At 43.8% G+C, this 24,069-nt stretch overlaps 1 protein-coding gene across 3 annotated transcripts in view; it reads left to right on the top strand.

The window, feature by feature from the left end:
* POLA1 (DNA polymerase alpha 1, catalytic subunit) overlaps nucleotides 1-24,069 on the top strand; it is a 315,435-nt gene that overhangs the window by 55,361 nt on the left and 236,005 nt on the right. For all 3 annotated transcript variants that reach the window (XM_075913285.2, XM_075913286.2, XM_075913287.2), the window contains exons 25-26: nucleotides 2,858-3,007; nucleotides 3,250-3,372. In XM_075913285.2, the coding sequence (XP_075769400.2) occupies nucleotides 2,858-3,007; nucleotides 3,250-3,372 (273 nt within the window). The remainder of the gene's footprint in view (nucleotides 1-2,857; nucleotides 3,008-3,249; nucleotides 3,373-24,069) is intronic.

Here is a 24,069-nt window from a genome sequence, read left to right as displayed (position 1 = left end):
CCTCCCCCCCTCCTCTTCCCCTCTCCTATTTTTTTTGGTCTGCACATCATAAACTCAACTCCGGTCATCTGAAGAAGTGGGCTGTGCCCATGAAAGCTCATGGTACCATCTACATGTTTTGTTAGTCTATAAAGTGCTACTGGACCATTTGTTGTTTTTTAAGATAGGGGTCTGTCAAACTCAATTTACCTTAGGGCCAGTGGCCCTCAAATCCTCCTGATGGGCACTACCCCCTGTGGTAAGACTACATCGGGGGAGGGGGGGCGCTCTCCATGTATTTCCCTGGCATATTTCTGGCTCCTTCTGCTGGCTTGTGCATTTCCTCCACCTATGCATACCCCGGCCCTATCTGCTGGTCCTGGATAATTTAAAACCTGTCGTGCCCTCACCCCACTACCCTCTGCAGTGCTGTGGGGCTACAATGGATTCCTGCTGCTAGTTCCATGCTGCTGTCAGCATGTCCCTGTGACCCCAGGAGATATGTCTGCAGAGCTGTCCTGTCCACAGGTTTAAGCTGTGAAACTGACTAGACATCTGTGATGCCAACTCTCCTGATTTGATCACAAACCTCTTGATAATTGGGGCTTTCCCGGGGGGGGAAGCCCCAAGTGTGGTGCTTTTTTTGTTTTTTTTTTTAACTGTGACTTCAAGAAGCCATTCTTCTTTTGGGTGCAGAAGGCCTGATTCATGTATTTTGAACCCTTGGGGTTGGCAGTACTGTACATGCAAGTTGATAGTGTCTCCCCCTGTGTCCAGGAGCCTTGGCAGAGACCAGGATCTTACAAAAGACCTGAAACAGAGTCCTCATCTGACACTCCCATGTCTTCGTGCTGAGATCCTGCCTGCTCCCTGCCCAGGGCTAACTTCCATGGCCTCGTGCTGGGATCCTCTGCCTGGGGTAATCTAAAGTGATACCCCCTGCTGGCTGCAAAAGCACATCAGCTCAGATGGCTCCCTGGCCAGGGCAGTTGGCATCACGGCTGAGGCAGCAGAGTGGATTCCTGTACTGAGCAGTGCTTTCTGAAGCTGGGGCAATGTGGGCACTGGGGGCATGTCCAATAAGGACATGAAGTTTGTTGGTAAAGGCTGCCCTTCACTTTACATGTTGGACTGTAACTTGCAATGCCAGGCCATGTTTTCTTAATTATTAATCGCTGAGACAGTAATAGTGCTTCTCCCCCTGAAAAGTGTATTAGGAAACTTCAGATAAATGATTTAACCACATTCTTATGACTCTTAGCTGTAAGCCATAATATATACAAAGCTGCTCTTTTTTGAACAGTATTTACAAAGGCCCCCACTGATCGACGCTTTGTTCCTGCTCTAAGAGACTGGCAAATGCTTAGTTCATCTTAGCATTATTGCCTGAGAACACAATTTTTAAACAAATATCCATCCCCAAGCTCAAATAAAGCAAGCTGTAAATAGTGTATTTTTGAGCTTAAATTCCAAATCTGAAGACAGTTATTACACTGAAATTGAGGTGTAAAATGATATATGGCTTGTTAAACATGTACCCTGTTGGAAAGGGGAGAGGGACTCACTTGTGGGACTTGTCTGATTATGGCTTGTATTGGCAAAGCATTCAACTTAGAATAACTGCCTTTGTACACAGATTAAATGGGACACCATATCATTGCCCTTCTTTCAGAAGCAAATTTTGAAGTGGTGTGCGAATCAGGAAGGCAATATCGTACAAGAAAATAGCACTTGGAACCTTCTGCCAATAGTGTTTAAATATGAAAGTAAAAGTTACTCAGTGGAGATTCACCATGAAAAATAGTCTCCCCTCCAGGTGCTACTTTCCAATCGTCACACTTGATATTCTCTAACTCTTTAGCCTGGAGATTTAGGGCTTGTTTATGCAAATTTTGTGTGGGAATCTGGGGTGTAAGTCTATCTTGACCTAATCTGCTGTGCATAATTCTCTGTCTGGATCCGGCTCCTGTGTTAAAGTGGGTTAGGTCAAAGTGCTCTATGGATCTTTCAGGCTTAAGAAGCAGGATTCACATAGACAGCTAGGCTATGTCTACATTGGCCCCTTCTCCGGAAGAGGCATGTTAATTTCCAACTTCAGAATAGGGAAATCCGCGGGGGATTTAAATAAACATGGCCGCCGCTTTTTTTCCGGCTTGGGGAAAAGAGATCCTCCAGAAAAGGGCTTTATTCCGGAGGATCGCGCCAGTCTAGACGCTTTTTTCCGGCTTTTCTCCAAGCCGGAAAAAAAGCGGCGGCCATGTTTATTTAAATCCCGCGGGGGATATTTAAATCCCCCGCGGATTTCCCTATTCTGAAGTTGGAAATTAACATGCCTCTTCCGGAGAAGGGGCCAATGTAGACGTAGCCCACATGTATGGCAGGCTCCTGAGTGGCTTTACACTCCACCTTGCCACAAACTAAGGAGTGGGTTTTTTTCCATAGACGATCACATTGTGTCTCCTTTCTTCAGATAGAATTGGTATTTGAAAGTCTTGTGTCTCCAGAGTTCTGAAACAATTCATTATGTTCTGTCTTCCTACAATGATACTCATATACTCCAGATTTTGGTTTCTGTTTCTACTGTGACATCTGAGAGCCAAGTCTTTTGGGGTGCATTAGAGTTGCTAGTGTCCAGGGAGCAAATACAAAAATAATAGACTCAGGAATTCTGGGGTTCCAGTGGTTCTGCAGCAACTAATCGATAAAACTGAAAAGCTTAAAAAGCACCTTCACTTCTGGTAACTGTATCCTGTAAGTACAGTTCCCTTTTTACTCTTCGAAAATTACAAAAAATGTTTTTCAGGTCCCTCTTCTTTAACAATAGACTAAAATATACTTTTAAGGCAAACACTTGGTAAATGAAATGATCACTTGACAGGATGGAGTGCAAGAAGAAATTCCAGAACTACCAGATCCATCTCTAGAAATGGGAATTTTGCCTAAAGAGATAAGGAAGCTGGTGGAGAGAAGGCGGCAAGTCAAGCAATTGATGAAACAGCCGGATTTAAATCCCGACCTCTATTTACAGGTATGTCTCGTGGAAGAACTTCTCTGCCTACTCTGTATCTTATTTAAGTCCATTGGTCAGACTACAGAATAGGAGTGATTATTTTAATAGCAAATGGAGGTTGGAAACAAATTGTAAGATGCTCATTTATTATTTAGAGAGGTGTTAGGTGCCATAAATGGCCGTGAGTACTTGATAATATTGCATTCAACTTCTTATGAGGTGGTTATGGTGATTAATGTATTGATTATGTTCCTTTTCAGTATGATATCAGGCAGAAGGCTTTGAAGCTTACAGCTAACAGCATGTATGGCTGTCTGGGGTTTTCCTACAGTAGATTCTATGCCAAGCCTTTGGCTGCTTTGGTGACACACAAAGGAAGAGAGGTGAGTCATTAAATAGCTTTTTGAAATGGTAAACTTAAAGCATCCCAGGTTCATTGAGTAGTAGAACAGCCTTCACTTACCAAAAGTCCTTTGCCTTCATGTGTGCTTCATAATTATAATTTTATTTTAGCCTTTTGTATTGCAAAAGGATAGATGGCATGAATAGAGTTAAACTTGGTCAGATTTAAATAATTGTTGCGCTGACAAATATGGCAATTAAAAAAATAATTAAACTAGTTTTAGCAACAGATTTGCATCTTCCTTTGGTGTTTGTCCTGATGAACTGGTTTGTTGTAGCCAGTTCAGTAATACCTCATAAATTTTCTAGGACAGGCAACAGTTGATAATGTAGTCCCAATTCAGCAATGTACTTAGCTGACTACTTGACTTCAGAGTTTAATGCTTGCGTATGTAAATTTATTCATGTGTTTAAGAACCTTGCTGAATTGGTGCCTTGGTCTTTCAGGCTATGTCTACACTACCAGTTATATTGGTCTAACTTAAGTCACTCAGGAGTGTGAATAAGCAGCCTCCTTTCTGGTCCCTGTCAAGCAACAAAAATTATCTCAGCTTAAGCATTAGTGTGAACAGTGCGATGTTGATGGAAGAGCTACTGGCACTCATTGGGGTGGATTAATTAAATCGATGTGGGAGCTCTTCTGTAGGCCTAGAGGGCTACGTTTACATAGCTTGCAGTGGCACAGCTGCATTTGTACAGCAGCACCACTGTAAGTGTTCTTGTGTAGCCTTAGCCTCAGATGCTGCTAGTTCTTATAGTTATTATTCACGGCATGGTCTCCAAAGGATCAAAAACTTTTTAAGTGACTCTGATGAAGCATAATTTTTGATGAAGCTTGATTTCATTCTTCTTTCTTCATGAAGTCTGTATTATTCTATCTGTGCCATCCCATCAAAACAAATAGTCCTTTTCTTGTTGTTTTTAAAATTGAGCAGCCTACCTAGTCTATTTAACCTTACAAAAACCAGAATGAAAGGTTTTTGTGAATGGTTGATGTGAGTGAAACTAAATATTGTATTATCGTTGGGAAATATCTTATATTTAAGATTCAGATACTAATTGTGCCAATTTCTTAAGTGGACTGTAAAACAAACATAGTTTTGAACAATATTTATATCTGAATCATTCTATTAGCATGCTTTTTAAAATATTCTCACTAGTTATAAAAGACCCCCATCTCATTTTGGCTTCTGTTTAACCATTTTAATGCTCATATTCTTCTCTCTCTCTCTTTAATAGAATAGAAAGGTGTGCTTGCCAAAATGTAAAAGGCCAGAATTTTTCAGAATGAGCTGTGGTTCCTATTTGTATATAATTGTGGAAGATACTGATGAAACTATCCACTGCATTCTAGAGAGATCTGTGATAGGAAGGGTAGGCAGTAAAATAGGAAAGGAGAAATGATAACGTGTTAGTAAGTAATTTTCTCACATTAGTTCACTCTTAAAAACTCTTTTATTATTCATTAATCAGTCAATTGTGGAACTCCTTGCTAGAGGATGTTGTGCGGATCAGAACTTGAACAGGATTCCAAAAAGAACTAGATAAATTCCTGGAGGATAGGTCCAACAATGGCTATTTGCCAAGATGGGTAGGAATGGTATCCCTAGCCTCTGTTTGTTTGTCAGAAGCTGCGAATGGATAACAGGATACTGGACTAGATGGACCTTTGTTCTGACCCAGTAGGCTATTCTTATGTTTTGGTTAATACTGCTGTACCATAGCTAAATGGGAGAGTGTCTTAAAGCATTTGATGTTGTAACCTGCTGGTGACTAGCTTTTCACCAGTCACTTCATGCTAATACAAATTGTGTTAAAAAGCATTAGAGGAGTAGCTGGGTTAGTCTGTAACAGGAAAAACTTAAAAAGCAATGAATAGTCTAGTAGCACCTTAAAGACTAACAAAACATGTAGATGGTGGTATGAGCTTTCTTGTATCATCTGAAGAAGTGGTTTGTACCCATGAAAGTTCATGCATCAAGAGGTTAATGAGGAAAATATAATTTCAGGAAGAGTGATAGGGGCCTAATTTTAAGAAAAACATAAGAAGCTTTTCTTTGAAAAGTGATTAAACTGTATTCTGATTCGGTACCTAATGATACATGCATAAGTAAACAAGGTGGTATGAAATATCGCCAGGGAATGCAACTTGAATAGATATGGGTCAGATTTTGGAATGCTACATTTTGCAGTGTTGTAAACCATCCCATGATTGTATCAGAGGGGTAGCCGTGTTAGTCTGAATCTGCAAAAGCAACGAGGAGTCCTGTGGCACCTTATAGACTAACTGAAGTGTAGGAGCATAAGCTTTCGTGGGCAAAGACCCACTTCGTCAGATGCACGTAGTGGAAATTTCCAGAGGCAGGAATAAATATGCAGGCCAGGATCAGGCTGGAGATGACGAGGTGGATCCAATCAAGGAGGATGAGGCCCACTTCTAGCAGCTGATCTGGAGGTGTGAATTCCAAGAGAGCAGAAGCTGCTTTTGTAGTTAGCAAGCCATTCACAGTCTTTGTTTAATCCAGAGTTGATTGTGTCAAACTTAAAGATGAACTGTAGCTCAGCAGTTTCTCTTTGAAGTCTGGTCCTGAAGTTTTTTTTGCTGCAGGATGGCTACTTTTAGATCTGCAATTGTGTGTCCAGGAAGATTGAAGTGTTCCCCTACAGGTTTTTGTATGTTGCCATTCCTAATATCAGATTTGTGTCCATTGATTCTTTTACGTAGGGACTGTCCTGTTTGGCCGATGTATATAGCAGTGGGGCATTGTTGGCACATGATGGCATATATTACGTTGGTGGATGTGCAGGAGAATGTACCAGTGACAGTATGGCTGATCTGGATAGGTCCTGTGATGGTGTTGCTGGTGTATATATGTGGGCAGAATTGGCACCGAGGTTTGTTGCAAGGATTGGTTCCTGAGTTTGAGTTATTATGGTGCGATGTGTAGTTGCTGGTGAGAATATGCTTCAGGTTGGCGGGTTGTCTGTGGGCAAGGACCGGCCTACCTCCCAAGGCCTGTGAAAGCAAGGGATCATTGTCCAGGATGGGTTGTAGATCACTAATGATGCGTTGGAGAGGTTTTAGCTGGGGACTGTAGGCGATGGCCAGTGGTGTTCTGTTGGTTTCTTTCTTGGGCTTGTCCCGTAGCAGGAGGCTTCTGGGTACACATCTGGCTCTGTCAATCTGTCTCCTCACTTCCTCGTGTGGGTATCGCAGTTTACAGAATGCTTGTTGAAGATCTTGTAGGTGTAGGCCTCTGTCTGAGGGGTTGGAGCATATGCGGTTGTACCTCAGTGCTTGGCTGTAAACAATGGATCGTGTGGTGTGTCCGGGATGGAAACTGGAGGCATGCAGGTAAGTATAGCGGTCGGTAGGTTTTCGGTATAGGGTGGTATTGATATGACCGTCACTTATTTGTATCGTGGTGTCCAGAATTTCACCATGATTTCAACAGCTTCCACCCCACCATCAACCTCAGCATGGACCAATCTACACGGGAGGTCCATTTCCTGGAAACCACTTCTTCAGATGATACAAGAAAGCTCATGATACCATCTACATGTTTTGTTAGTCTTTAAGGTGAGGGGGGCAGGGTAGGCACTGGAGGCGCCAGAGGCGTGGCTAGTGCAGGGGGTCTCTAGGGATGGGGGGCTCTAAGAGGTGGTGGGGAGACTGGAACTGGGGGCATCTAGGGTGGGCAGCTGGCATTGGAGGGCTTTGGGGCAGGGCTAGTAGTATGGAGGCAGGGCAGGCACTGGGGGGCTCTGAGGACGGGGATAATATTGGGGACTGGGGGCTGGCACTAGGGAGGACTCTGGAGAGTTGGGTGCTGTGGTGCTCTGGAAACAGGCTGGCACTGGGAAGTCTGGTGGTGGTGGGGCTGTAATGGGTTGGCACTCAGGTGTTTGGGATGGGAGCTGGCACTGGGAGGCTCTGAGGGTGGGAGGCTGGCACTGGGGTGAGTGGGGTGCAGGGGATTCTGGGGTCAATGGTTAGCTGTAGGGGTTAGGGTGGGCTTTGAGGGTGGGGGTTTTGGCAGACTGGTAACATTTATTTGCATATTCATTATTTGGATAATGAATATGCAAATAAAATGTTACTGGTCCTCCAGAAGTTTGTGACTGGGTTTGCTGGTCCCCGGTATAAAATAGGTTGGGAACCACTGGTGTAAAGTATTTGAAAGATGTCAATATTATTTTTTTTAAATAGTATTTTGGTAAGATTGGGTCGGACCAAGCAAGTGTATTGTGCTGCCTAAAAATTTTAGGAATTTTACATTATTCTTTAAAAATCTGTTTGAAATCATATTGATGGGTCAGAAATGATCTAATATGCACATTTGGATTTAATGGCAAAAAAATTTTGTGCGATGTGAAAGAAATTCCTTCTGTGAAGGACAACACAGATGTGCAAGTGAGAGGTGTGACACGTACACCATCACTATCTTTTCCCATACAGCCTATGTGCTCCTCTGAGTCTCCCATTCAGATCCTATCTTACCCAGCTGTGCTTAGTTGATGACCTATTGGCAACTCGGTATGGGTTGGTACAACTGAGGCATGTATAGGTTAGCTTTCAGTGGAGAAATATGGTCAGGGTGATTTTTGTATGTTTGGCATTCCAACAAATAAAATGTAATTTGTGAAGTGACTTGTGTAGTAATTGTAGTGGTTGTTCACTAGATGGCGATAGATACCTTGAGATCATTAAACAATTAAGACTTCCAATGTTGTCCTTGAATGATTGTGATGATTATTTTTTAAACAGATCTTGCATGATTTTTAATCTGATTTTTTATTATATAGATTATTTGTGAGTTGTTTTTGTTTTAACCAGAAATATTGCATAGTATCAATTTTACGAGTTGTTTATATTCTAGAAGAAAAATGCTTTCAGAGAAGGGAGAAAACAAAGTATACTCAGCCTGTCAAGTTAAAATGTTTACTTAAATGTTTAATAGTACAAGTATTTGCTAAAACTGATGACCAGTAGATATATTTTCATTATTTTTTTTTAATTTAGTAGGATTTTTTTTAAAAAAAGAAAGAAACATAGACTTCCCCACAGTATTTGCAGTCTAAGGTACGTCTAGACTACATGCCTCTGTTGCTAGAGACATGTAGATTAGGCTACCAGGCATAGGAAAATGAAGCGGCGATTTAAATAATCGCCGCTTTATTTAAATGTACATGGCTGCCGCGCTGAGCTGACAAACAGCTGATCAGCTGTTTGTCGGCTCAGCGCGGTAGTATGGATGCATGGGTGTCGACATCAAAGGCATTTGTCGACCACCCAGGTAAACCTCATCCCAGGAGGCATACCTGGGTGGTCGATAAATGCCTTTGATGTCGACACCCGCGCGTCCAGACTACCACGCTGAGCCGACAAACAGCTGATCAGCTGTTTGTCTGCTCAGCGCGGCAGCTATGTAAATTTAAATGAAGCGGCGATTATTTAAATCATCACTTCATTTTCCTATGCCTGGTAGCCTAATCTACATGCCTCTGGTGACAGAGGCATGTAGTCTAGACGTACCCTAAATGAGGAAGTGTTAGGTTGAATTGGAGTACAGTGGTTCTCAAGCTTTTTCACAGTGTGAACCAAATATGAATGAGTTTCATGGGCTACTTCCCTTGTGGTAACTACAGAAGTTGCTTGCATTGAAAAGTCATAAGAGTTTTTAATGTAATTTTATCTGTCCTGTAATGTAATTTAGCAACTGGAAATAAGGAGAGTCAGTACCACGCGATCAGCCATCTCTCTTCAGACTTTGTCCAGTGACTGCCATATAAGGCCACTCTTTTCTTTTTTTGACATATCAAGTCAGTGGCAGGCCAGATGTGTTTGGCTTCTGTATTCAGGATCCCCTGTGAAAAAGACTGTTTCTTGTGGGACAAGATAAGAGTTGCCAAGCTGCTGTCTGGGGTCAACTCGGTTGCTGTTGGCTGTGACCCTAGATCTGTGGCCTTTCCAACCTGTGGCCCACTGGGTCTTCACCTGTGGCCCACGGATCCTCTGGGGCACAGGAGCCCTGTATTTCCTATACCTCCCCCTCTTTCCCAGCACTTTTGGAGGAGTTGTGAATTGCCTGATTTGTTCCAGGCCCACTCCTTGGAGATCCAGCTCTAGGAGGGGATGGGGAGGAGCAGGGTCAGTGTGAGAACTGGCTGCTTCATGTGCTTCAAGAGTGCTGGGTGGGAGGAAGTGGAGCAGGTAAGTGCAGGGCTTCGGTACCCAGTATGTGGTAAGCGCATGGGGGAAGGAAGCCAGACTAGGGACATTAAATAGCGGTTAGGAAGTCGATAAGGGGGTTCGTTGTGGTTCTGCTTTTTAAAGCTCTTACTACATTTAAAAAGGACAAGTGCAGTGTGTGGGACCCAGCACAAGCCGGGACAGCCATGTCCCTGGTGGCTGTTACTACATTTACCAAGCAGAGCTGCAGCATCTGGGACCCGGCATGAGCCAGGATTGCTCAGTCCTGGCTCATGCTGTTTCCCCTGCTGTGCCTCTGCCTCTCTTGCCCCTGCGGAGATGGTGTTGGAGGTAATTGGCTTTTAAGTTGGCTGCCCCCCCCTTGCTGCCTCTGATACAGGGGCAGCAAGGGGGAGAAGTGACTAGTCGAGTAGTGACTTGACTACCTGATAAGCCTAAGCTTATCAGGTAGTCAACTCGTTGCTTACATCCCTAGACCAGATTGGGGGGGGGGGGCGCTGTGGGGCCACAGGTGGAACCCCAGTGGAACCCTCGTAAAGGAGGACCACTCTTGAAGCCCGACCACTATTCGTGCTTGCCCTTCCCTGACTTTAGTGGAATTTCCTTCAGGACTTTTGTTCTGTACTTTTCCAATCAGTGACCCACCTTGTTGGCCAGAAAACTGGACCACCGAGGGGTAAAATTACTCTTCTTTCTTCTACCACTACTTGTAGGTAAGTTATAGAATTTCCTTTTGCAGTTAATGAACTGAAAGGATGAAGTTTGCTAGTCATGTTAATTTAAATGTCCTTTTCATATTTTAAAATAAATTCTTTAGTGATAATTTGCTCAAATTCTAAGGTCTTGGTAGTCAAAAGGTGAAAGGATAGCATCTGCTTGTCACTACCTGCTGCGAAAGGGAGTAGGGAGCGAGTAGGAGAAAGAAGAGAAAGTGAAATGAATCTCAAATAAGTTCATTGAAAAATAAAACAAAGAGAAGCAGACCTAGAAGTCTATCTACTCTCCTCTTCCTTTCCTATCCCCTTCTTCTGAGCTGTGGCTGCAGGGAAATATAGGCTTTATTTCATTTTCTCTTGGGTCTTGTTCAGCTGGGAAAGGTGATCAACATTTGTTGTTGCATTATGGACCTGTGGTGCATCTACATGTTTGCCAGAACTGATCTATTATGAATGGGGCAGCTTGTCAGGCCTCCTTTCCCAAATATAGGGGGGGGGGGGGGAGGAGAGAGGAACACAAGCTGGGAAACAGGTCCTCTTTACAATCTCATTAGTAGCTGCCTTTTTGAATGCTTTTGTGGCTGTCATCCACATTTCCACTAGAGCAGTGGTCACCAACCAGTAGATCAGGATCTACTAGAGGCTGGATCCTCTGACAGGTGATTCTGACTACTTTGGCCAGGAGGTTTATAAGGTGCCAGCACTTCATATGCCCTCCCACCGCCCTGCCGTGCTGCTCCTGGCCTCTGCCTGGGAGCTGCCTCCTGTGAGCCTCCTGCTTGCTCTGTAGGGTAGAGAAGACTGAGGAGGGGGATGATAAGATGTTAGGGTGTCTCCCTCTCTCCACTCCTGTATTCCATCTCCACAGTGTGAGCAGGGTTGGGGTCCTCAGAGAAGAGGTGGGGCAGGGACAGAGTCTCAGAGAAAGACGGGAAAGAAGGTGGGACAAGAATATTTTGGGTTTGAGGCAGATGCTGGATTGATGTAAATTGAAAAAGTGATCTTGTGCTTGAAAAGGTTGGAGACTACTGCACTAGAGCTTTGATGTCTAATATGACCTTTGTGCAGGCATGCAACTTACATACTTGAGGGCCCCAACAGAAGAGTTCTTAACTGCTTCTACGTATTCAGGTGTTAGACAGAAGTGGTGCTTTAGAATTCAGAGACATTGAAAAAGTCCTTGCCATCCTTCAGGTTCTGTAGGAGGGACTATGGATCCTATTTCAAAAGATAGCAGTTCTTCTGTGGTGCTTTTCTCCTTGAGATGCATCATAAGAGGAAGATGCAACAGACCTATTGGATTTTTCAACAAAAACCTAAGGATGTTCAAGATGTAAAACTTTTAAAATTCTGTCTGTCTGGTGTCTCAAGGGTTTTTTTTCTTGTGAGGGAGGCTATATCTCTATTTGCATACCTTCTTCACAGTACTTTCTTATAATTTACATGTAGTCATGATAATTTCCAATACAAAGCTTTATCCTTCAGAGGCTCCTTTAGAGATTCAACATTCTGTTGGATAAATAGGAATCAGTTCTTCAAGTTCTGGTTCGTACGTGTATTTCACATGTGGATATGGATATACTTGAATCCAGCAATGTCTGTTGACTCACATATGCAAGGGCACCATTTATGGGGAACTAAGGGGGCCAGAACCTTCCCTCCCAAGTTTGAACTCCAGGGCTTACCATTAGAGTAATCCTCTCTCAAGGATTCAAGGACAGATCCCTGTCTAGGACTGTCCATAAAAGGTGCACTCCTTCTCCAAGCCCATCGAGGAGGGCAAGCCCTTACACTCAGACTTTTGAGTAACTGGCTCTGTAAACAAACAAAACTCTGAGGGTGGCGAGTAAGGTGTGTAGGAAGAACCGTGGGGTCTGTTGGTGACAAGGACCATCATCGGCCCATAGGAGTTGGCACTTGTGATGCTGGGGATGTGGCAGTACTCTTTTGGTTTGAAATGGTTTGGTTCAGTGGCTCTCACTACCTATACTATACAGATTGTTCCATCACCCTTGCATATGCCAGTCCCGTCCACAAGTGCAACTCCCGATTTTGCAGCTTGGATGCATTTGCCCAAACCTTGTTCTATAGCCAGGGATGTGCTGGAACCATTGGTGCTGACCCTCAGAACTCCCTGTACACCAGGATGCATAAGATGCATATGGCCTCAAGGGTATTTTCTTCTTCTCCCAGCCCTCCTGAGGGAAATTACTACACCATTGTTTTGGTTTCTCATGAACTTTCCTACTTACAGCCATTGAGTAGGATTGCTTGGTACCAATGACATTGCCATTACAATGGAACTGATTTTTGGATTTCGATGGCTCTGAGGAGCTGGCCCCTCTTCCATCTCCTCAACAGTTAGTTCCTCTTTCTGGCCCTATGGGAACCCATGGAATCCCTATACCAAATATTTGGGACCTACCTGGGAACCTTTTCACTTCTTCTCCTTGTGCCAACAACTGGTTCCACCAGTGTAGGATGAGGAGGATGATGTTCAACCAGGACCAGAGGTACCAGTAGTCCAATGGGAATTACTTCTTCCTCATCCTGTCAGAAGACCGTAGATAATACTGGGACTTACCCCGAAAGCATGGCTAGTGATCTCCTCTAAATATCTCTCGAGGAAGTCTGAAACCCACACCATTGACTTTTGAATATTCTGCAGCCTCAAGGCCCAAGTAAAGGTGGCTTTCACAGTTAATAAGGCCATATCTGAAACAGAGAGATTGGTCTGCCATACCCCATCATCCTATGGCCCCACACCTAATGAGGTTGAGAAATGCTGCATTCCATAGAAATGCAGGCCATGATGGAAAACCATAGACTCTTCAAGATACAGTTGATGCTGTATTTTGCTGCATCTGGAAACTTGGTCATTGGCATTACTATGAGTGGGATTGGTGGTCTCAATCCTTGGGCTTCTCCAGGGAAGTGCAGAATGCTATCTGAGAACTTCCCTTGGACGAGTCTAGCCTTTGTAATCAGAAGACAGACACTTCACTTGTTAAAAGATTCAGGGTCTACTATCAGCTCCCTGGGCATCAATACACTGACCCCAAATAGAAAGCCGCAGAGGCACACCTATAGTCAAGTCCTTCTCTTTGTTCATTTTACTACCAGCATCCTACCAAGAGGCACAAGACTCAGTGGTCCTGGTGCTTCTTCGAGTGATTAGCCATATCTGTTCTATGAGTGGGAAATGCTCAACTTTTTTCTAAGAGACTTTGAATGCACTGGGGCACACACTTTATGGGACCTCTCTGCAATGAAAACAAGCAAGCACCTTTCCCTGTATCAGCATGGGGAACCATTTTTGGGTTGGGAGCTGCCACCCCCAGGCAAGTAGACTTTATGTTCCAGCCCCACAGTGGGATAGTGGCAGGTCTGGAGTGCTCGGGCTTTGCGTAGGGAGCTGTTTTTTAAACTGGCTCCCCTCGTGGACTGTCTACCACCTGGCACCTCACATTGCTGCTTGTGATATAGCGTGGAATGGCAGGGGACTCCCCGGGAGTGAGGCCAGAGCACACTGTCTGCCACCCCTTCTCCCAGGGCCTATAGAATAGTCGTGTAACTGATAAGAGTTCATACAGTTACTTGACTGTTCAATTACCCAATATCTAACATCACTACTGTCAGCTGCATTTCATGCTGTACTCCATGCTTTCATTCTTTTCTCCTCCTATCTCGAATACACAAACATACATGCCTCCGTCGACGGAGGCATGTAGTTTAGACGTACCCGTAGTTAGTTAGTTAGTTAGTTATTTTCTCTGTCTGTCTGTCTGTGTCTTTCTGTCTGTCTGTCTGTCTGTCTGTGTCTTTCTTTCTGTCTGTCTGTCTGTCTGTCTGTGTCTTTCTGTCTGTCTGTCTGTCTGTGTCTTTCTGTCTGTCTGTCTGTCTGTCTTTCATCACGCCTGGTTGTCATGAGGCGATCTTGCTAGCACGGCGCCTCCTGTCGAATGCCTCCCTTAGGCTGGTGTCTCCCCATGTCAGTTCTGGACCCACGTCACTCCCAGACCACAGTGTCCTCTTTAGGACACTGCCCTCAGGCAGTGCCCATGATTGTTGTCTCTCAGTCCTCCTTTCGGAAGGGGGAGGGAAGTGTGCAGAGACTGATAAACTCTGGGGTCCTTCCCTCCCAGGGAACCCTCAGTTCTCCTATACTCATCTTGCCTCAGTGACCTACTGCCTGTCTTCATCTAGCACATGCTGCAGGAGCAAACTGCAGTCTGAAATGGCCAATAATCATTGGCAAGTGGGTGTGGACCTACTGCCTTTCCCTATCTAGGTTGTTCATCTCTCCCCCTGCCTGCCCGCAGCCCTAGTACTCTCAGGCCTTGCTTCAGGCAGTGCAGCCTTGGATTGAGGTCAGGTCAGAGCGCCCCAGCCCTGCCTGCCTTTCCCCAGCATTGTTCTGTCTTGGGGTGCCTCCAAACCTCCTTAGTAGCCAGGTCCTTCCTGCTCCCCAGCTAGAGCAAGTCTGTCTCCCTTTCTCCCATCGGGGAGCCTTTATTTATACAGCCTCCAGCTGGGCGTTAATTGGAAGTATCTGCCTCAGTTGCGGGCTTTGCTCTCAGCCCTCTCCCAGGACTGGGTGTTATCCTTAAAAGGCCAGTGCTGGGCAAATGACCCATCACACTGGTTCTCTGGGCTTTAAACCCTGTGCCTCCTGTAGTGAGGCAAACCCGGCCTCAGAGTTAGACAGTAGTCAGGCTAGGCCACCAGCCAACAGGCAAATTTGAAGTCTTGGTTGAGGGCCTAGAAAACTCCCAAAAAGTTTCAGTCCCGATAGTGATCACGCCCACCTTCCAAAACTGCTTCCACGCATTATACCACCAATGGGTTGCTGTTACCTCCGACAGATGGATGCTCAACGTTATCCTTCCTCTCCAAACCACCTATCTACCTTCTCGCTTTGTCCTCCTTCAGGGGCCCTCTCGCGAGTCCCTACTGCGACAAGAGGTGCTACATCTGTTATATCTGAGAGCCATAGGACCAGTCCCACAACAGCATAGGGGAGAGAGTTCTGCTCCCATTACTTTCTAACTTGAAAGAAATCAGGGGGCTTGAGACCAATTCTAGATTTGCGCAATCTGAACAAATTCATCGGGACACAACACTTACGCATGTTCACTTTATCCACCATTACTCTGGCACTGCAAGAAGGGGACTGGTTTTCAGCCCTCCATCTCCAGGATGCCTATTTTCATGTTCTAATACATCCTGCTCGCAGGAGATTCCTAAGGTTCACAGTAGGCCTGGATCACTACCAATATCAAGTCCTACCTTTCAGTTTGTCCACAGATCCTCCAGTTTTCTCCAAGGTGCTCACCATAGTCACAGTATATCTTCACTCCATGGCAATAATTATATTCCCTTATCTCAATGACTGCCTCTCAAGGCTGCACTGCAGACTGAGTCAGTGCACATGATGTCGAAGCTGGACCTCTGAATAAACTGGGAAAAGACATCTATTCATTCTTCCCAGATAATACAATTACTGGGGCCTTTCTGGATTCCATGGTAGCATGAGCCTATCTAGCTCATGAAAGATTCTTCACCATCCAAATGCTGGCTGCAACACTTTATTTTTCTATATACACTACAGCCAAAGACTTCCTACAACTTCTCAGCCACATGGCAGCTACAACCTTTGTGGTATCGCATGCCTGACTCCGCATGCACTGCCTACAGGTTCGGTTTTCTATGGTGTACAAGCCTCTAAAGCACCCAGTGTTGCCCTTGCTTTCATACTTCACGAGCTCAAGGCATCCCTTCTCTGGTGGACCAAACCAGCCAATCTTTGCATAGGGGTTCCATTTCTCCAACATTTTCCCTCATGCACAATCACGACAGATGCTTCATGCACGGGCTGGGGCGCTCCTCTCCATGACCAGACTGCTCAAGGCCTTTGGTCATCTCAAAAGGTGTGCTTGCACATATCTTTGTTGGAACTGTGTGCTGTACGCAATGCTTACAGGCATTTCCTGACCTCCATTACTGACAAACACATGCAGATCCTTACAACATTGCCTGCATTTGCTATATCAACAGGCAAGGGTGAGCCAGGTCTCAATCTCTGCGCATTGAAGCCAGAAAGCTGTCGAATTTTTGCATCAACCACAACATCCACCTTTCGGCAGTTCACAACTGTGCATCGCCAATGTAACTGTGGAGGCTCTCAGCAGACGTTTCCCTCAGCATCATGAATGGGTGCTCAGCTCCTTGGTAGTATGATCCTGGTTCTGGAAATGGGGTCACCCATCTATAGACCTGTTTGCAACACCTCACAATACCAAATGAATATGGTTTTGTTCCAGAGTAGGCATCAGGAGGGGATTACTCGGAGATGCCTTCCTCATTCCATGGAATCACAAGCTCTCTTACGCCTTTCCCCCGATACCACTTCTCACCAAAGTCATTCAGAAGATCAGGACAGATGAAGCCATGGTCGTACTAATATCTCCTGCCTGGTTGAGGCAACCATGGTATCCCTTCCTACTCAGGATTTCAATTCGCACACCCATCACTCTCCCTCTCCAATGAAATCTCATTGCTCTGGGTCAGCCCACACAAATCCACCTGGACCTACGCAAGCTGCATCTAACAACATGGCTCCTCCGTGGCTCTCCCACTCTGAATTAAGGATGTTAAGAACTAATCGCCGCAGAGAGCCCCGGATCAACTGTGTGGAGCTTGCCCCGGGCTGCATGTGGCGCTGCCCCTTTGAAACGCTGCGGCAAAAATACATCAACTATTCTATTAGGGTATGTCTACACTACAAAGTTAGTTCGAACTAACGGACATTAGTTCGAACTAACTTTCATAGGAGCTACACTAGTGCTCAGTTAGTTCGACCTTAATTCGAACTAATGGAGCGCTTAGTTCGAACTAGGTAATCCTCATTCCACGAGGATTAAGCCTAGTTCGAACTTACTAGTTCAAATTAAGAGCTGTGTAGCCCCTTAATTCGAACTAGTGGGAGGCTAGCCCTCCCCAGGTTTCCCTGGTGGCCACTCTGGCCAACACCAGGGAAACTCGTCTGCCTTCCTCCCGGCCCCGGACCCCTTAAAGGGCCACGGGCTGGCTATGGTGCCCGTGCCAGGTGCAAGCCTGCCAGCACCCAGCCAGCAGACCCTGCACCTGGCACGGATCGAGCCACCCACCCAATGCCCCCCAGCGCTCCCCCTCTTCCCGGGACCAGGCTGGCGGCTTGCCCAGGCTTGCCCGGGACTGCAAGAGGCAGGCACCCGCCTGGGCTAGTGCGGACATCGTGGACCTCGTCCACGATCTCCGCACTAGGCACAGGAAAGTGGCCGGTTTGGGCAGGATAGCTGCCAGCCTGGCCACCCAGGAGCAGGTGTGCATGAAAATCAAGGGGGTCCACTGAGACCCCCGACCCTGAGCCCTGAGCTTACAATGGCCGTCCTGGGTCAGACCAAAGGTCCATCTAGCCCAGTAGCCTGTCTGCCGATAGCGGCCAACCCTAGGGACCCTGGAGGGGATGAACCGAAGATAGTGACCAAGCCATTTGTCTCGTGCCATCCCTCTCCAGCCTTCCACAAACCTTGGGCAGGGACACCACTTCTACCCCCTGGCTAATAGTACTCCATGGACCCAACCTCCATGACTTGATCTCACGTCCCTTTAAACTCTGTTCTAGTTCTAGCCTTCACAGCCTCCTGCAGCAAGGAGTTCCACAGGTTGACTCTTTGCTTTGTGAAGAACAACTTTCTGTTACTAGTTTGAAGCCCGCTACCCATTCCTTTCCTTTGGTGTACTCTAGTCCTTCTTTATGGGAACTAATGAAGAACTTTTCTGTATGCACCCTCTCTACCCAATTCCTGCTTTTATAGACCTCTATCATATCCCCCCTCAGTCTCCTCTTTTCTAAGCTGAAAAGTACCAGTCTCTTTAGCCTCTCCTCATATGGGACCTGTTCCCAACCCCTGATCATTGTAGTTGCCCTCCCCTCTTCCACCCTCTCTCTCCCCCTCTCCCACCTCCTTTTCCCAGTCTCACCCAGTTTTGTTCAATAAAGACAGATTCCATTTTTGAACACAATTGTCCTTTATTTTGTACATCAAGAAAAGGGGCTAGGGAAGCCCCTCATCACTTTTGTTCAGTTCCATCAAGGTACACCTAGTGGCCATCACAGCCTTCCACCACAAAATTGATGGATGGTTATTTGTACTCACCCGACAACTAAAAGGTTCCTCAAAGTGCTGTGTCTCCTTCATCCTGATATCACACAACCTGTATCTTCCTGGGACCTCGGTCTGGTGCTGTGAGCCCTGACCACACTACCCTTCAGGCAAATCTCTCACCTCTTCCTTGTATTTGCTGAGCGGATTAAAGGACAAGCCATATCAAAACAGAGGCTCTCCAAATAGATGACTGACTGTATAAAACTTTGCTGTATCTTCTTCCAGTGCATATCTAGGCAACATGCCACTTGTGGACATTTGTAAGGCAGCCACTTGGGCATCACAACTTACCTTTGCTAAACATTATGCATTTTTATGCGGTCACAGTCCACAGTTCTATCAGTATTCTGAAGCCCCAGCTACCGCAGGCCGAAACTGGTTGTTAGTTACCTCCAGATCTCTTTAAACTTCTCTGCGATGAAGCCTCAAAAAATTGGCAATGATTAAGCTCCCATTATGCTGAGACCACTGCCAATCATACAGTGCTATTTCCTTGTACTCCCCTATCTACCTTTATCTATTTGTCTCTTGTCTTATAAGCTCTTGTTCTGTGTTGGTACAATTCCTGTTCTGTTACTGGTGAGGTGATGATGGAGATAATTAACCATTTTATTTTAGGGTAATGTGAGTGTGGGTTAGAGCTAGCTATTCTTGTAGGTTTTCTCTCCATTTCTCTCCCATTTCCATGATTTTTTAGGTGATTAGGAAGGAAGAAGGTGCTGTTGATAGTTCTGTCTTTGGGCTCATGGGTTTTGTTATGGTGACCTGTTTGACTGAGCAATGGATCCTCCAGCTTTTTCCTAATTTACTGGTGTCCTTCTAGAAGATGGGTTAGATTCCACATCCTGGTCTGAGGTCTGTGAGCCTGAGAGTTTGCCCGGTGGCTGGATAAATAGCTTTAAAAAAATCCAGAAAATGTTTCTATAAAAAGGAACCACTCTGTCCAAAATCTCAACTGCATAAAAAGGAACCTGTTTAGCATCTGGACAAGGCAAAGATCTGATTCCCATTTGTTTTAGTCTTTATTGTGGATTAACAGCTACATTTCAGACAAGCTAGTTCTTCCCTCAACTCAGCGAGAGTGCATCTGACTATAATTAGAGCCTTGCATCAACCAGTAGCAGGACTCTTCTTTTTTTCCTCTCTTCTTAAATTTGTAAAAAGTCTGCTTCATGTTTCCTCTGTGAGCTGTTTACTTCCTGGTACTTTAATCCATTGCTCATCAAATTGATAAAACAACCATCTGAACCATTGTCAAAGCATTTCCCAGCATTATGCTTCTCTCATTGAAGATTGTTTTTCTGATGGTGGTCGCATTGACTCAAATTGTCTAGATTTGGGCAAATCAGATTGCCCAAGTATCAATTCAAATTGTCTAGATGTCTGACTCTTCATATATGTTGTTCCATAACGATAAGGTGGAGCTATGCCTACCTAAACATTTTTATGAAAGATTACTCTGATTTTTTTCACTAGCTAAATGGCCAACCTACTTCCATTGTTCTTCAATCCTCATTCAGTACTTGAGGCTATGCTGTGTTGCGTAGCTGTAAAGAAGGCTCTTAGTTACTCTCTAAAATGAGTTAAGCTATTAAATTATTTACATTGTTCATAGTGCAGAGGTTTAAAGTGGGGATGTGAAGGACTAGTTGAATATCTGATGAGCAAATGCTTCTTGGAGAGTTGACAAGCTTGTTGACTAGTCACTCCCCACCCCCTTTGCTGCCTTTATCACTCTCCCCTCCCCCCCTTTGCTGCCTTTGGTGAGGGGGGTGGAAAAGAGGAGCTAAAGCGGCAGCGCCATGTGGAGCCTGGGGCTAGACCCTGGGCTCCATGCAGCACTTTTGCTTTGAAACGCTGCTGTGGGAGCCTAGTGTCAGTGGGGCCTGGTGTCACAGAGCCCGAGGTCAGTGGGGAGTCCCCAACTAATCCCAGGCTCCACGTGGCACTTTCTCCTTTAAAGTGTAGCGACAGCCCTGGGGCAGCAGCTCTATCGAGTAGTTGAATAGTAAATGCAAAATGCAGCGACTATTCGATTAGTCAGTTACCTGCAATTTTACATCGCCAGTTTAAAGCCAAGGATTTGTCAGTTTCTATCCAGAGACTGTCCAAGAAACTCAAATGGTGCACACACCTACTATTGGGCTAAGGGGAATTTCAGAAAATAAAGCCAGATGAAGATGTGCATTTCACCAAGCATAAAAGAGTCTTAAATGCATTTCTAAGAAAAATATTTCTCATGCAAAGATGTGTTAGATGGCAACCCATAATTCATTTCACATCTTTATATAGATTTATGCTATCTAGAGTAATTACTTCTACATAAGGTGCCCAATTTGGGAAAGCATTACTGCAATTGTTTAACTGAGGCTTCTAGATCTCACCACTTTTGGATCTAGAGATTTCCTGTTAATGATTAAAGGGCGGAACGTCCGTTGACTTTTTGAGGGCTAGGATTTCAGCCTAAGATAATGAATATGTATGGAACAACAAAGAAGAACTGAAGTTTTCTCTTGGCTTTTTGGACTGCCTGCTGCAAGCAAAAAAGCTGACCATGCTAGGGACCATTAGGAATCGGATATCTAATAAACCAGAAAATATCAGAATGCCATGGTACACCTACACCTTGAATATTACATACAGTTAATCTAAAAAAAGGTGTATTATAATTGCAGAAAGTACAGAAAGAGGTGATAAAATGATTCTATAGAAGACAAGGGAGACTGTTTAGCTTAGGATGCAGATCTATAACAACACTGATGGCACATGAAAAAATTTCAGAGGAGAACCCAGTTTGCATCCTTGTTGGTGTTAGGGAAGCTAAAGATGGTAGGTGTTTTTAAACATTTTTAATTTAATTTTATTTTTAAAAAACCAAAATAAAACTCCCCTTTGTTTGAGAGAGTAACTTCTTCGGATTCATTCTATTCCTCAGATTGGCTACTGTGTAAAAGTTCCTTTTTAAAACACTTCTTTACTCGTTTTTACAATCAGAAATGGTTTAGTAATGGCTTTGCGGTAGTCTGAGGCACAATCTGACATTTGAGTAATGATGTGACTGGAACTTAACAATTCGTTTTAGCATAGTCTGACGTCTGTCTTGTGGAAGATATGTTATTGCTGATCTAGATAACTTCTGTTGAAGTAAATGGCAAAACTCCCATTGACGGTCACGATTCTGACCCTCATGTCTGGAAGTGCCCCTGTGAATTCCATAAGCCACAGCTCAGTGACAGTTGATCTTTTGGTTTTCATGTCTGGATTTCTTTAACCCATTCCCTTTCCAGGTTTGCTCCCAATTCAGCTTGCATGTTCTATTACCCTATCCTAAGCAAGTATCTTCTAGCAAATCTACAAGAAAAAGCATTTATTGATCAATTTCTTTAAACATTGATATTTTAGCAAATTTAGTATTTATATAAATTTTAAACCTAAAAAGTAAGGCACATTTTTCTAACAGGGATAGTTGTACAAAAATTGCTAAACAAATTTGGTTGGAGAGTGCACCTGGATTTAAATCCTGTATGAAAAAGTTTGATTGAAGTACAGTTTTGTGAGCTGACTTACAAATACTCGATGGGCAATCATATCAGTGTTGGGATATATTATCATGTATCAGAGATGGAAAAATACCTATAGTGTTCATCTTTCAAATGTATAAAGATAATCTGATACAAATATTATAAAATATATTAATTTTATGCTAGAAGACTTTTCCTTCCTTTAAAGAACTGCTTCTTTAAATAAGAATGCTTTTGTTTTCTAATCCCATTTAAATAAATTTTATAAACATTTATTTTTATTCTGAAAGATTTAAAAACCAAAAATACCCCCCACCACCACATACTTTGCATGAATAGCATATTATTTGACAGGTGTTCTGAAGCTCCACACTTTGGCAATGGTCCAGGGTGACAGAGCAGTAATGACATAGAAACCGCCATTCCTTCCTTGTTAAGGGGTTGGAAGAAGACTGTGAAGTTATTAACTACTACTCACCTCTAGGCAGATTGCAAGAAAACCAGTATGGGGTCTAATTGTCTGAGATTACCTGCTTTATATAGTCTTTTTTTAAAATTTCCTTATGTTCTCTTTATGGCTCCCACAGTTTTTCTTCTTCCCTTGTTTTTCCCCACGTACTAGGTGGTTACTTGGAAGCTTAGAGTGAGAGATCATGTTCCTGCCTCTGTATGGCGTGATTAGCAGTTATTTAAATCTTATCTGAAACCTATTTACTGTGTCTGTCACTTTTGTTTTTAAGTTTTGTGAAAGTGGCTTTATGTATATCATGGAACACTGACTTGTGGTTTGTTTATAAGATGCATTTGAATTTAGGGAACTGACAACCTTTGTCATAGAAGAAAAATGTCTTGGCGAATGAAGAGCTGAGAAATAAAAAAGCTGTCACTTAAAACTGTGTTAGATAAATATTTGTGTATACACAGAAATGGCATTAGCCACGATACTGCACTTATAGGAAACTTCTTCCTACCATTTCCTCCAAGAGTTCAATGGAAATCTGATGGATATGAAAGTCTTTCCTATTGCTTACAATCTATTTGGTAAATTGAGCCAATATGTTTTCTTCAATATTTTATTTTGCTAGTAGGCAGCACTTTACAGTGATTTAACAGAAAATACAGCTGTCTTTTCAGGTTTGGGGTATGCCATCTTGTTATAGGTCATCATTTTTCTCTATTTAAATTTCTACCCTCTCTTCCATCTCATGTTGTTATGTATGTGATATGTTCCTGCTATGCCTAGGAGCTACTCATAAGTTATGTTAATTTATCTGTTTGAAGAAATGATTGCTCCTATCCCCACTGTCCAGGGAAAGAGAAATTCCTTGGACTTTGTATCCTTGTGAGTCATCCCTTTTGAACATTTGGCCATATTGAAAATATAATTTTTGTAAAGGGAAAAATATGGGAAAACTCCATCTGCCATTGTATATCATGGGGCTTATATAATTTTAAAATATGACAATAATCAAATGAACAGCTACCAAAGTCCTCTGCTGTTTTATCTACAAGCAAGTTATTTAGATTTTTTTCCCCTTCAGATAAATAGGATATACCCATGATGGGCTGACCAAGGGAAGATTAATAAATTATGGCTTCTATTTGTCTCCGTTTTCAGCATGGAGTGTGATCTTCTGTCACTTACACTGTTGTGAATAATGTGTTTAAATTACAGCAATCTGATGGGGAGAGGGGGTTGGTTCTGTTTTTTAAGAAAGCTGTTTGATTTGTTGCCAGGGATTCCTGAGCCCACTAGTAATAGTGTTAGGTATACTATTCCTTCTCTGAAAATCAGTGCCAATTTTGGACTGTGCAGCTGTCCCAGTTTCCTTTTCATTAATTTGCACAGTTGGGAAAGATTTTTTTGAAGTTGTATTGTATTAGTTTTATCACAAGCATAGCAGTTTCATTTCCCCATTGCCTCTAACTTTATTTTTAAAATGCAAAAGTGATGTATCCGCATTCTCTAATAATTCAGAATATACCTGGATATAGGAAAGCATTGAGGATGGCATTT

This window comes from Pelodiscus sinensis, chromosome 1 (genome assembly GCF_052426305.1).
Source record: "Pelodiscus sinensis isolate ZL-2025 chromosome 1, ASM5242630v1, whole genome shotgun sequence".
In the NCBI taxonomy this organism is placed as follows: Eukaryota; Metazoa; Chordata; order Testudines; family Trionychidae; genus Pelodiscus; species Pelodiscus sinensis.
Note: the sequence above shows the minus strand (reverse complement) of the source record. Positions and strands in the feature narration are given on the sequence as shown.